This window comes from Amblyraja radiata, chromosome 12, assembly GCF_010909765.2.
Source record: "Amblyraja radiata isolate CabotCenter1 chromosome 12, sAmbRad1.1.pri, whole genome shotgun sequence".
In the NCBI taxonomy this organism is placed as follows: Eukaryota; Metazoa; Chordata; class Chondrichthyes; order Rajiformes; family Rajidae; genus Amblyraja; species Amblyraja radiata.
Window position 1 is genome coordinate 25,151,835 of NC_045967.1, and position 15,494 is coordinate 25,167,328.

General features: G+C 36.7%; 1 protein-coding gene across 4 annotated transcripts in view; it reads right to left on the reverse strand.

Moving 5' to 3' along the window:
- Positions 1 to 15,494, reverse strand: part of diaph2 (diaphanous related formin 2) — a 624,067-nt gene that overhangs the window by 380,266 nt on the left and 228,307 nt on the right. For all 4 annotated transcript variants that reach the window (XM_033030391.1, XM_033030390.1, XM_033030392.1 and 1 more), the window contains 5 exons: positions 14,773 to 14,891; positions 11,686 to 11,802; positions 6,862 to 6,980; positions 5,884 to 5,948; positions 3,438 to 3,542 (listed from right to left, as the gene is read on the reverse strand). In XM_033030391.1, coding sequence (XP_032886282.1) covers positions 3,438 to 3,542; positions 5,884 to 5,948; positions 6,862 to 6,980; positions 11,686 to 11,802; positions 14,773 to 14,891 — 525 coding nt within the window. The remainder of the gene's footprint in view (positions 1 to 3,437; positions 3,543 to 5,883; positions 5,949 to 6,861; positions 6,981 to 11,685; positions 11,803 to 14,772; positions 14,892 to 15,494) is intronic.

The window sequence follows — 15,494 nt, forward strand, 5'->3', positions numbered from 1 at the left end:
CAAAGAAGATGGCACTGCCTACCATCGATTGGTAGAACATCTGCAGCATCTTACTGCAGATATTGAAAGAGCGGAGCCTTCTCAAAGGTTACAGCCGGCTCTGTCCCTTCTGGTACAGGGCCTCAGCATTCCTGGATCAGTCCAGTTTACTGTCCATGTACACTCCAAGGTATTTGCACTCCCTGGTAAACTGCACATTCACACCATTGATGGGGACACCATTGATGGGATCTCAATATCTCTCGTCAAAGCACGGGATAATCTGCTGGCATTCCAGATCCCAAATTAATACAGGGCCTAGCTATAAATTCACATTGCCTAGAGAAGCAGATCTAGATTGAACTCCTGCTGAAAATATAATTCTGTTCAACTAAAATCCCTATGACAGTTGAATACCATATCAATTCTTAATTTCCAGGTAAGCAGTGACTATTGAGAAATTCAAATAACAAGCTTTGTGCTGCAAGGATAATGGCGTGAACCTTTTCTAAATATAAATCGGTAATTTCAAACCATCCCCATTGCTTCAATTCCTAACAGAAAGATGCAGAATGTTTTCTCATTATTGATCAACATGAAATGTTAAGATGCAATAGTTTTTCGAAGTGATGTGTAACATCAAAAAAACATTAGATATTGTCAATGTGAGAACTTCAGAGGAGATTAATGTTTCTTTTATAAACTCCAGAAAACTCAGATAGCTTTTGTTATCATTCAGTTTAACTTCTGCTTTTTGAATTCCATTCCATTTCAATGCAATGAAAATAAAATGATCCATGACACCTGATTATTCTTCAGGTAACAGCATTCAAAATTAGAACTCAACGGTGTATTTAGCATTTTCACATCGCTGACATGATCTTAAAAAAGACACTTTATCTGTATGCATGTGTATTCTCTACCTCCATGGTGTGCATAATTAATCTAAACCATATAACCTCTCATCAAATATAAAAGGGAAGATTTTGGTTAAAAACAACTGAATGAATAGTTGAGATTTATTTTTTAGTTTTTCCTTGGATCATTGAACTTTGAAATATCGTGTACGCCAGTTCAATTACAATGTATAAAAACCCATGCCCAGACATTCATTGATAATATGCAAGGTCAAAACTAGTGCATGTCAATCTTGCCTTATGGTTATTTTTTTTAAGTATTCTGCTCTAGTTATTAATGTTCCTGGTTAATATAACGTGCCCCCAACCAATTGTTTATACTGAAACCCAGGAGCAGTATTCTTAATAAAGATAAACAGAGAACAGACATAATGTATATTTGTATGACACTTACATTGTATTTACATTATGGAATCTGATAGTACAGGAATACCAGTTTAACATTTTGTGCACAACTGGATATCAGGGGCACACAAGCTAGACAATGCATTAACAAAATCAACTTACATAGGCAAAGGCTATAACTTCATTGCCATCTCTCTGATCAATTAAAATAGTCCATAGACTTTGAACCAAACATCAATAGAAAATCATTATTCAGGCTGTGCCTTAATGCCAGTATAAATCAAAGATTTGAATCCCCACAAACAAATTATTTAATGACAGATTTTACATTGTCCTTTATTCATACAATACCCTGCGTGGCCATCCCAATATTATTAGCAAAAGGAAAAAAAGTTATGTAGATAATAAATCATCATGCTTTACTGTACTCATTGGGGTAAGCAATTATTTGTTAATCATTAAAAGAACCATGACTACTGAAAAATACTTTGTTCACAATTAAGCACAAAATATATTGCACAAAATTTTAGCTGTCACAAAGTTAATGAGGTTCTTGGCAAACCTGTAAATGATTGTTTTTCCTCTCAGCCCCATTACTTTTAATTGAAGCAGAATCATGCAAACTCAATAAACAAAATTCAACTAATCAGTCCTTCACCACAACCTATGCTGATCCTTGCTGAATTGCACCCGTTCCATATCCTTTGACATCCATATCACATCAGTCTAGTTTAATCATCAAAGCTTAATTTCAGATGTCTCATAACCGTTTTGCTATAGATTGCTTCCCGTTTTTGCTGTATAGCTGGATTTAATTTTAAGATTATGTCTTATGTTTAATTTATAAACAGTTGATATATCAATAGTTCTCCACACCAATTCCATCTAAATACTTCTATTTTCTAAACTCATTTTTTAGTTCTGACAGAAATTCACTAAACTGAATTGTTAAATGTCTTTCTTTCTCTTTAGATACTGCTTGAGCTGATGTTAATTTTCACCAAACTATGTTTTGATTTCATATTTGCAGCAAAGACAGCAAATTCTAGAGGTGGTGAAAGCCAAATTCTTGTGTCAGGTGTGAGCATACTTTACAAATGAAGCTTAAATTCTATCCCTTCTATTACAGTCTTCTCACAATAAAGGTTGATCTTCCATCAGCCTTTAAAATTGAGTTTTTTAATCTTGCAGCAATCTTTTTTAACAATCTTTGTAAACGAGAAGGCTCAAATCTCTACTTTCTATATTTCTGTCATATGTAGTATTCTGCAACTTTTGTTCTATGTCTAATAACGAACAATTATACTCATATTCCTTATTACTCCGAGGAGTGCAGGTATATAGTTCCCTGAAAGTGGTGACACAGGTAGACAGGGTGGTGTAAAAGGCATTTGGCATGCTTGCCTTCATCGGTCAGCGAATTGAAGTCGTGTTTCAGTTATACAATATGTTGGTACGGCCTCATTTAGCACACTGTGTACAGTTCTGGTTGCCTTGCTATTGGAAGCATGTCCTTAAACTACGAAGGGCAAACAAAAAAATATGTGGATGTTACCGGATCTGGAATGTCTGTACAGTAAGGAGAGACTGTAAAGGCTGGATCTTTTTTCCTTGGAGTGTGGGAGGGATGAATTTATAGACATTTCTAAAATGTTGGGAGCCATAGATAAGATGAATGCCCACAGTCGTTTCCCTAGGATAGTGAAGTTTACAATGTGAAGGCATGGGCCCTAAAAACCATATTTCCTGACAAAAAATAATTGTTTTTACAAATGCATTTGATTTTTATACACAGAATATTCATTTATACACAGAATATTCATCAACATCAAGTATTTGGTTTGATTACAAAATGTGATACTTCCATGGATTGAACATATGCACATTTTCTACATTCATATTTTTTCTTCTTTCTTCCTAAATCCGTGTTTGTATCGCATTGAGTCATCAGTGGATTTCAAATCAAATAAAATCATACCTTTTTCTGATGCAATAGATCAAGACAAGAAAGTCAAAAATCTAAACTGCAGTACCTTTACTATTCCATTTTTGCCTCAAATTTAGATCATATTCATGAAACATGCATGGATTAAAATGACACGGAATATATTAAAATCCAATCTCGCTGCCAATTTTCCACTTAATGCTTAGTCTTTTGATCACTACTGAAATAAAGTAAAATATCTTTTGCAGTACCGTAGCTTCCAGCTGAAGGACTTGTGTTTCAAGTTCTTTTATCCTTTCATCTTTCTTTTGACTTTCAGTCTGAGCTTCTTGTCGAGCTGAAAATTCTTCATCAAACTGAAACAAACACATGAATGAAACGTTATAGACATGCTGTTTAATCAATGTGTACATTACACACAATAGTAATATTGCTTGATATTAAACAGCCATAAGGAAATTCTTCTTATTTTATTAATATTAGTCTTTTTAAAGTTCACTTTTGCTAGGTCTTAGTCCCTTAATTTTAATACAGATTTGTCAATGTTACCAAGCAAAATGAACCAATGATGCTCTCAAATATTAACTGGAACTTTTTGACATTGAGTAGGATCGAATATATCACAATTCAGAAATAAGTATGGTAAATAGCAGCATTTCACTTCTCTGTGAGGGTTTGATAAAAAATGACTGCACTAAGTGAATGGGAACCAACAAAGCTTTGAACAAAGGTTGTCATTTTGTGTTTGCTAATAACATAAACAGCTCCAGTCACGAGAACATTTTCAACTCCATATAAAGGTACCAAATCAGCTCACTGAATTGTACTGCAAACAGGGTTAAATATGCTTACTTCTAAGTGCACCAAATACTGTGATCATGCATTTGAGTATACAGCTAAAATAGGAGTTCTAAATAAATTTAAAATTTAGACACAGAAATAAAAATCAAGAGTTACTTTCTTTTTGAAAGGATGTGCATGGTTCCGATTTTGTTTTTCTTATATTACATTATACCAAGTAGCACAATAAAACACAACTCTTCAACCTTGCAATTTATTTAACAACAAAGTGGCTCCACTCAGGGAACAACATCTTTTATGTTCACTACATGGAAACCATGACTTATCTCACTATTTCTCACTACAATTTATTTTACATCAACGCATTACAATTATTGAAAGTGCCCAATCTTAGATTTACACAACTACTAAAAGTCAAGACTGTAGTCACTAACAATTTAAATGACACATTGGTAAAATTAAATCATGCTAGTTTTGATGCCCTGTTATGCAGAGAGTGTAAACGCCACAAAGAGCAAGAGATGGGGATTACAAGGCAAAATTAATGTAGTTTCCCAGTACTTTAGCAAGGAGCTGTAATATACCTATATTAATCTCATGGACATCAACAGTGCCCTAAATATCTGTGCTGCTACTTCTTAGTTTAGTATTTAGCTTTGGTACACCGTTAACTTTGCGATCCATTGGCGTGTCATCAATTTAAGAAAAAGCTGCACATCAATTTACTTCAGTTCTGATTGATTGTACTATGCAATTCTTGGATTCAGTTTTGCCTCTGAGATTCTTCCGCAATACCTTAATAACAAGCCAGCGGATAACTTCTACGATAAATAAAAATATACATTTGAATTTACAGTTATCACAAAAGAGGATGGAATACAATACTTTTGCTGATGTAAATGTGTCAGGGCAATGTTGTTTTCTCCTATGCTGAACATTTGTTCATCCAAAGTAAAGCTGCACATTTCAGCAGAAGGCTGTCATATTCACGTGAATGATGTAATGATACAAAGGAATGTCAAATTCATGTACGTATTCCTGAAGTTTTTTGTACCGTTTTTATGTGAAACATGTTGTAATATTGAAAGTCTTAAAAGCAATATGTAATGTTGATTGTTTAAAGAACATTAATTGTAGGTTACTTGATAGTCCTGCTTCTCCGTGGATTGACACCTTGTCGTGGTGGAGAAGCTTGTGTGGACCTGAGATCCTGAGAGCGATGCCTTCTGGAGCTATGCTCCTGGTAGGGCCACCTATGGCGGTAAGCTCGAGGGGGAGGTCTCTGACAAAGAGCAATCCAACCAAGACCTCAACAGTGGAACAGGCGGAGGACGATGGCTGACCTTAGTGGAGCGTCATAACGGCTGGGAAGGCGGATGAAAGCTGCAGCAGAAAAGGGTCTCCCGTCGTCTTGGACTCCATGCCACTGGATCCTGACCCAGATCTGTCAAGGACCGTGGGGTGGCTGTCTGTGCACCAGTCTCCCCACGTTAAACAAAGTCACGCACAGGTGTCCTCCATATAGGAAATAATGCCCTGGAGACACCCATGGTCAGCCATGACCAAAGGGGGCCTAAGAAGAAGATAGTCCCAAGAATATAAATTGTAATTACTTGTAATGTTCTTAGGACTATCATTTCAAATTAAAGACACCTTGGTTTGTGTTAAATGACACTCAGATTATTCCAATATGAACAATGTTGATGCACGTAAGACAGAACAAGGATTGATTACTGCATACTAAATCAGTGAAGCTGAAAGGGACCACTGTCTCGGAAAAAAAACCTGTCAAAAGGTTTATCATTTTCCCCATTCCAATACATACTAAAAATCAAATATTTGATTCAATAATCAATTTCATATGTTTGAATTTAAATCACTTTCTTGAATACTTGCCTTTTTGGAAAATTCCAATGCTCTCTGTTCACTTTCTTCCACTTTTTCTTTGTCAACACATTGATCTATTAAGACATATTAATTGATTATGTGTTTCTTAATTCCATATCTTTGGCCAGAAGAAAATGTATTTAAGCTAAACTTTGATACAACGCACAATATTCCTTTAGACTAACAATATCTGGTTCAAATTCAAGAATATAAATATTCAGATAACCTGAAAAATACACAATTTTATGTCTAGTTTCAAGTGTCATATTTCAAAAAAAAAATCTTAAAAATACTATGTTTTGACATCATATGTTTCAGAAAATGTGTAACTGTTCAAGTCTCTGGCATCATCTGTTATTCAGCAATGTGAATAAACTGCAGGTATGTTCACCTCTATTGGCCATATTACAGAGATGGAGGCTTCTAATTATGGTACATAATGGTTCAAGTCTTAATCATTGCGACACCAAGGTTGAATAGTTTTGTTCATTGATATGTAAGATCATCAACCTTATTTTTTTCTTGAAACCTAGCTAGATTTAAATAAGAATTCTGCCACATACAACGTTCAGTCAGCTGTTAAAAAAAGAGGGATTAGAAGTAAACTTCAAACTATGTGAATTAGAGTTTCAACAATTATGTTCAAATATACAGTTGTGTAAAGAATATGGAGTTGCTTCATATATTGTTTTGTTATTGCATAAATAACAGCAATCTTTTCGTCAAGGGGAATAAATTATTTTGTTTGACATTGCTCTATTATGCCCAAAGTGACTGCATAAGACGTGACCAAATTTGTTAATTCTCTTAATGTTGAACTAACATATGTGCTTTACTGGCAAGTAAAACATTCCATTTTAAAACAGTGAGTGGAACCTCCAGGAAATCACTGCAGAGATACAATGCAATGGAAACATATAATTTGAAACACTATGAAGAACTATTTAATTGTTTTAACCTAAATCTAACTGAAAATTCAGAACATACCTACAAGATGACTAAAATCCACATCTAATCGTTTACGATATTCAAAGTCAGGATCTGTTCCATTTCGGTGTAATACTATCTGTGAAATGCATTCTTCAATTATCTTGTAATACTGGGGTCTGGAAAAAATACAAATAACATTAAATGATTTTCAATCAACACTACTAATCGCACAAATACAATCCAAAATGTACTATTGCAAGAACACATTTATTTGTGGAAATGACGTTAAAAAGCTCCACATAACATCTTCCTCTATAATGATAGAAACATAAAAATATTGGTGCAGGAGTACGCCATTTGGCCCTTCGAGCTAGCAACGCCATTCAATATGATCATGGCTGATCATCTAAAATCAGTATCCCGTTCCTGCATTTTCCCCATATCTCTTGATTCCTTTAGCCCTAATTCTGCGCGGCAACGGCGTGCCGGCCTGCAGCCGCATTGAGGTCGTACGCAACGCCTCGACGGGCATGCGCAGCGTCTTGACGCCGTACGCATCTTGACGGCGTACGCCTAGCGCGAACTTCCCGCAGACTTCGCTCGAACTTCACGTCAACTCGTACGGGATCACTCGACCTCCGCGCGGCCCCCGCTTCCGGTTTGGTCGCGCTCGCCGCATGTAGCCGCAAGCTGGTGGGACAGGCCCTGTACGGGGATTACTCGACCTCCGCGCGGCCCCCGCTGCCGGTTTGGTCGCGCTTGCCGCATGCAGTCGCATGCTCGTGGGACAGGCCCTTAAGTCTTAAATGACCTACCCCTTATTCTTAAATTGTGAACCCTTATTCTTAAATTGTGACCCCTGATTCTGGACTCCCCCAACATCGGGAACATTTTCCTGCCTGTCAGATCCTTTAAGAATTTTATTTTTTTCTATAGGTCGCGCCGTATTCATCCTTCTATTCCAGTGAATACAAATCCAGTTGACACATTCTTTCATCATATGTCAGTCCCGCCATCCCGGGAATTAACATTTTTAAATTTTGTTGTACATGGTTCATGTTACAATGACAATAAAGAAACTATTCTATTCTATTCTAACCTAGTGAACCTACACTGCACTCCCTCAATAGCAATATTGTCCTTCCTCAAATTAGGAGACCAAAATTGCACACAATACTCGAGATGCGGTCTCACCAGGCCTCTGTACAACTGCAGTAGGACCTCCTTGCTCCTAAACTTAAATCCGCTCGCAATGAAGGCCAACATGCCATTAGCTTTCTTCACTGCTTGCTATACCTGCATGCTTACTTTCAGTGACTGATGTTCAAGCACACCCAGGTCTTGTTGTACCTCCCCTTTTCCTAATCTGATACCATTCAGATAATAATCTGCCATCCTGTTCCTGCCACCAAAGTGGATAATCTCACATGTATCCACATTATACTGCATCTGCCATGCATCTGCCCACTCACCCAACCTATCCAAACCCTGCAGCCTCATAGCATCCTCATCGCAGCTCACACTGCTACCAAGCTTTGAGTCATCTGCAAACTTGGAGATGTCACATTTAAATCCCTCGTCTAAATCATTAATATATATTGTAAATAACTGGGGTCCCAGAACCAAGCTTTGCGGCACCTCACTAGTCACTACCTGCCATTCTGAAAAGGACCCGTTAATTCCTACTCTTTGCTTCCTGTCTGCCAACCAGTTCTCTATCCATGTTAATACCCTACCCCCAACACCATGTGCTCTAATTTTGCACACTAATCTCTTGTGTGGGACCTTGTCAAAGGCTTTTTGAAAGTCCAGATACACCACATCCAGTGGCTCTCCCTTATCCATTCTACTTGTTACATCCTCAAGAAATTCCAGATGATTAGTCAAGCATGATTTCCCCTTCATAAATCCATGCTGACTTTGTCCAATCCTGTCACTGCTTTCCAAATGCGCTGTTATTAATCTTTAATAATCATCTTTCACACTACCGATGTACGGGTAACTGGTCTATAATTCCCCGTTTTCTCTCTCCCTCCTTTCGTAAAAAGTGGGTTTACAATGGCTACCCTCCAGTCTAAAGAAACTGATCCAGAGTCGAGAGAACATTGGAAAATGATCACCAATGCATCCACGATTTCTAGGGCAACCTCCTTGAGTACTCTAGGATGCAGACCATCAGGCCCTTGCGATTTATCTGCCTTCAGTCCCAACAGTTTACCTAACACCATTTTCTGACTAATGTGGATTCCCTTCAGTTCCTCCTTCCCACGAGATCTTCAGTCCCCTAGTATTTCTGGGAGATTGTTTGTGTCTTCCTTGGTGTAGACAGACCAAAGTACTTGTTTAACTGTTCTGCTATTTCCTTGTTTCCCATTATAAATTCCCCATCTCTGATTATGGGGCTGTCCCACTGTGGCGATCTAATCCCCGTGTTCTGGCGAGTTTGCCCTCGACTAATGCTTGCAGCATGGTCGACACGAGGTCCTAGGAGGTCTTTGTGTGCGAGGGTAGTCCCCGCGTACTGGAGGCCTCAGCTAGGTCGCGGCGTATTTTTCAACATGTTGAAAAATGCCCGTGAGTATAAAAAGGTCGCCATGGAAAAAATCAATATTGTTTTACTCGTAGGTTTAGTCGAAGCAGTAGGTCGACAAGTTATTCGTAGGTAATCGAGGGTAGACGCAGGTAATCGAAGGTAGTCGAAGGTAGTTGAAGCTGGTCTTCAACATAGTCGAAGGAGGTCGAAGGAGGTCTTCTACATAGTCGAAGGAGGTCTTCAACATGACATTTTTTCAAACTCTCCTAAACTCTTCTAAACTCACAAATTAGGTCATCGCAGTGGGACAGCCCCTTTAGGGTCCTACATGTGTCTTCAATGTATGAAGACAATTTCCATAAGAACCCCTTCACAAGACTGTGGTATAAGAAAGGCAAAGGCCTGAGCAGGTTAAGCAAATTCTTATATATTTACAAATAAATTGAGTCAAAAATAGAACATTTACTGGATACACTGTTAGAACAGTGGAACTTAACACAGCAAATGATTTTCATGAATTAGAATTGATAAGGGCATTGAAATATTACTTCAAAATTTTGGGGCAGGTATTTTGAAGTGAAGTACACGTTCGCTTGCTACTAAAACTCAGCAAGTGAAGCCTGAACCTTTACAAACCTGTTAAGGTCCATAACTGGCTCTGAACAGCTGATACTCCAAAACATTTAAAAACTACTTGAAATTAAATAACCAATTAAAAATATTTTAACTGATTAAAGATTTTTAAAATAATCTAAAACTATCAGGCACAGAAATTGAGTGAAAATTCCCCAGCATGAGAATGGGAAATGGTGTTCCTGCTTCACCATTATTCCCATTGGAAATTCCAACAGGTTTTCATCTTTACACAAGAGTCCATGTAAAACTGAAGTTAAACCCAGGTCAATATAACACAAATTTGCAGGTTAATTTTATTCATAAAACTTGAAAACATTAATAAAAATGTGCTAGGAGATCAAACAACAGTGTTTGATGCATCAGAAAAAGAAACCAGAATATTGTTGACAATATGCTCAATCCAGCTACTCATTTTTTAAAGTATGCTTCACAGGTAAGAGAGTCATCATTTGATTCAAATGTACATTTAAGACGTGTGTAAAAGTAAAAGGTTTAACAATTTTGTAAGTAAATTAAAATGTAATAAACTTATGCTAGCAATTTAAAATAGATAATCATGTCCACCTTCACAGTGCAGCGGTCAAGGAAAGTTTTAATTGTTATTAGTCACAAAATAAATAACTGGTTCCAGCAAATATACTCAGATTTTTTTAATTTAATGTACCAGATTCACAGTTGTCACAGTTTAAGGATAAAGGGGAAATCCTTTAGGACCGAGATGAGAAAAACATTTTTCACACAGAGAGTGGTGAATCTTTGGAACTCTCTGCCACAGAAGGTAGTTGAGGCCAGTTCATTGGCTATATTTAAGAGGGAGTTAGATGTGGCCCTTGTGGCTAAGGGGATCAGGGGGTATGGAGAGAAGGCAGATACAGGATACTGAGTTGGATATCAGCCATGATCATATTGAATGGCGGTCCAGGCTCGAAGGGCCTACTCTTGCACCTATTTTCTATGTTTCTATTCACTCCTTCTTTAGATTTCATCATATTTATATATTTTATACATGTTTTAATTGTGCTTGGAAAATTCTCAGCTTAAATATTGTTTTCATTCATTTTACAGAAAATAAAACTCTCATAATAGGAGTCAACTATTGCACACAATACCATTCTTGGATCTGATGGGTCCAAGGCCCACTTGAAACAGCTTGACTATAAAATCTCACACGACACCCCAGTTCAGTAAGAAACGAGTTATACACTGTTAGATGTTCCGTTTTTCAGGAAGATGACCATGGGAGAAATCCCCAATGCCCTCGTTAATATCTACTTCTCTATTAACATTTCCAAAACAGATTTTCTTGTTATTATCACGCCTTCATGTAGAAGCTTGTTATACACAGAATGATTGCTGCATACCCTACATTACCATTGGGATCGCACTTTAAACGTACTTTCTTCCTTCCGTTATTTCTATAAAATAACGGAAGGAATACATTTTGATTTCTCCAAGTTATTTTAACAACAGATTTTCAAATGTTATAATTTAATACACAGATATGCAACGTCTTTCTAATTCTAAGAAAAATAAATCAGAAAACTATCATTTAAACTATAATGAAAAGACACCTCTTGCACTATTAATAATTTGCAATTCAATAATTGGGTGCCTCATCTATTTGCTTGCATTATTGTTGGGCTGTTGCTCATTGATGGTTTCTTTAAAAGACACTTGATTCACATTAAAAATAACACATTATGAAATCTCACCTGATATAATAATCATTCCTGATGAGCAGCAGATGTTGTAGGATTGATAGAAAAAATGTTTCTGCAGAAGTGTCCTTCACCATATTGGATAATAGATGATAGACTTCATTCATGTCGGTGAAAATTAAGTTAAAGACAAAAAAGTGCTAATGTTATAGTTACCACAAACAGCAGCGTCTATTAATATTGGAATTAAGTATTTGGAAATAGGCACCTATGTAACTAAATGTTCTTAAAAAAATACAGAGGTTCACATTCAAGAAATAGTAAAACTTGAGCATATTTCCTTATAGTTCTCTTCAAAACTCTTACGATGCACTTTCAACAATATCCTGCTCATTTGGTATTGTAAACGGCGGCTGCATCTTAGTTACCATAAGGCTTGACGATTGCAATATTTTTCTAGTCAAACAAACATACATAAACATGATCTCATCCAAAACTCTCTTCCTGATCATGCTCCAAATTACATCAAGGCTAATTTACCCAACATTCTTGCACACACTGATCACAACAGATAACAAAAAATTGGCTTTTTAAAAAAAAATCTCCCCAAACCCTTATCATCCATCCCTATAGCATTGGCAATCCTTGTAGTTTCCCATTTCTGGAATTTTGAACACTTAATAACATCACTAATGGACTCCACACTTTAGGCTGCCTAGTAAAACCAAGGAACTGATTGCTAACTTTGGAAGAGGAAAGTCTACATCGACGGGATGGTGGTGGAGAGAGTCAAAAACTCCTGGGTGTGCATATCTCTGAAGGTATGTCCTGGAACCAGCACATTGATACAATCGTAAAGAAAGCCCATCAATGCCTCTACTTTCTTAGAGGTTTGAGGAGATTCAGTAAATTAACAAATATTCTCTTGAACTTCCGCAGGTGCACAGTTGAGAGCATATTGACTGGTTGCATCATGGCCTGATTCGGCAACTCGAATGCCCACGAACAAAGAAGATTGCAAAAAGTGGTGATCACTCTCCATCCTCGGTTCAGACCTCCCCACTATTGAAGGGATCAACAGGAGTCGCTACCTCAAAAAGCAGCCAGCATCACCAGAAACGCAGCCAGCATCATCACAGACCCACAGCACACAGGCCACACCCTAATTTGACTCTTGCCATTGGGAAGAAGGTGTGGGAGCTTGAAAAGTGTAACGCCCAGGTTCAGGAGCAGCTTCTTTCCTAAAACCTCCAAATGAGCACCGGACTACAGAGATTCGTGGGCAATGTTTTTGTCTTGTACACACACACACACATATACGCATACACACATATAAATAAATATATATTTGTATATATACATACACACATATTTATTATTTTTGTTTATCATGGTTATTGACATATCTGTTGTGCTGCTGCAAGAATGTCATTGTCATTTAAAACATATGACAATAAAACTTTCATAAGTTCATCAGTGATAGGAGTAGAATTAGGACATTCGGCCCATCAAGTCTACTCCACCATTTAATCATGGCTAATCTATCTCTCCTAATCCCATTCTCCTGCCTTCTCCCTATAACACCCATACTAATCAAGAACCTTTACCTTAAAAATATCCATTGACAGCTTCCACAACCATCTGTGGCAATGAATTCCACAGATTCACCACCCTCTGACTTAAGAAATTCCTCCTCATCTCCTTCCTAAAGTAACGTCCTTTAATTCTGAGGCTATGACCTGGAACCCCCTCATCCTTCTAAATTGCAGCGTCAAACGGTTGAGTATCGTCAAATCTTCATCACATGTTGACCTACTCATTCCTGGGATCATTCTCGTAAACCTCCTCTGGACCAATTCCAAGGCCAGCACATCGTTCCTCATGTATGGGGCCCAAAATTGCTCACAATACTCAAAATTCAGCCTGACCAGCGCCTTATAGATTCTCAGCATTACATTCCTGTTTTTGTATTCTAGTCCTTTTGAAATAAATGCTAGCATTGCTTTTGCCTTCCTCACTACCGATTCGACTTGCAAATTAACCTTTTGGGAATCCGCACCAGCACTCCCAAGTCCTTTGTATATCTGAGTTCTGGATTCTCTCCCCATTTAGAAAATAGTCTACACCTTTATTCCTACTACTAAAAAACTACCTTGAATTGACTCTTGATATTAAGATTTGGAACTTTCTCTTTAGACTAACTGGCCTCTTTCTCTTTTCCTCCTTATGGTCCTTAAAACTTACTTCAATCATTATTTTAGCCATTTATAACTCATGCCAATTTTGACCACTTTTATTCCCAAGTTCCAACTAGGAAAGTTTTCCAAAGGTGAAAGTACTGTGCAAATGGAAATTCCTGGAACTTACAGTCCATAAAGTATTGAATGAAACTTTCTGAAAACAAGGTAGCTGGGTTACCCTAACCATACCAAAGTCATCAAGATTAATTCATTGTAATTGAATTGCAAGATAATAGGGAATGTTTAATATCTAGAAAAAACTGGCACGAAAGGCAAAGGAGCAGATGCCTTGAAACTTTTCCCCAGTTATTTATATTAACATTTTAACATGTTCATTTTCAAAATTCAGTTTCATTGAAGCCAAAACTACAAGAAAAATATATTTTCCATATAATTATAACTTTTTGAATGAATATTGAAGCAGCAATAATTTCCTGCTTCACTCACTCATTTTTACATGTGCAAATAAAAATAAATTATTGAAAGACATCTTATCCACTACTGACAAATCATTCCTGCCAACATAATTAAATACAAAAAACCTGGATTGCCCCAGTATATTACGCAGGAAAGCACAATGACTTTAGGGAATTTATGATGATCGACTTTGCTCATGAAGTGGAAACTGCTAGTAGAAAGCACAACTAAGATCCACTGCATCACAGAAGATCGGATTGACACATACATTAGTCCAATTAGTTTAATTAGATCAACAACATAAACATACTTATCTTATTAGCAAATATGTTTAAAAACAAAACTAATTCTGCATTTAGTAAGCTTCCAATGTGCAATATAGTGTCTCATTACTTTAATGCAATTCTGCTTTTCCATTGTAATCTGTTGACATAACAAGTCAGTATAAACAAAGCACATATGGGAGATAATATAATAAGGATATTCCATCTCAGATCGGATGTCTTCCAGTCGATGTGATACTTCAATGAAGTCCTCTTCTTTGTTTTCATCAAACACTTTTAGTTGAATATCTAGTTCGTCATTTTCTTTCTCTTTCAATATCTGAAAAATTCAAATACATGATTTAAATCTATGAACAGATTATCTGAGATTTTAAGATTGATGGAAGAGAGAAAGAAGGTCTCAAGATATGCTATTGCACAAAAACCTAATTTAACAATCAGGTTTTGTTTGCAATACTGCACATCTGAACTATAAATTTGGCAAGTGTTTATTATATCTATACTCCCATTGCTGTTAGTTAAATAAAGAGGGGAAATAAACTGATTTAAAGCCAAGCTGCAATTAAATTCTATGAAAAGTTCGTTAAATAATTTACCCTGAGCCAGTATTCATGAACCATGCAACTATAAGTTGAACATAACAAAAATTAATATATAGCAAAACTTATCTTTGGAGAAGTATCATGTGACTTGTAAAGTAAGTAAGCTTGGTTTATTGAATGATATAGACAGCAACATGAATAATAAAGCATGCCAATATTAAACATGGTTTAGTGTTGACAAGTTTATACATTCTTCTTGTCTTCTCATTTAACAATCGTCACCAAAAGCTTTTTTTTGTGTGATGCTATATCAAATTAATTGAATCCATGAATACGTAAGGCTTTCTATAAAATTCAACCAATACATTTTCATATAATAT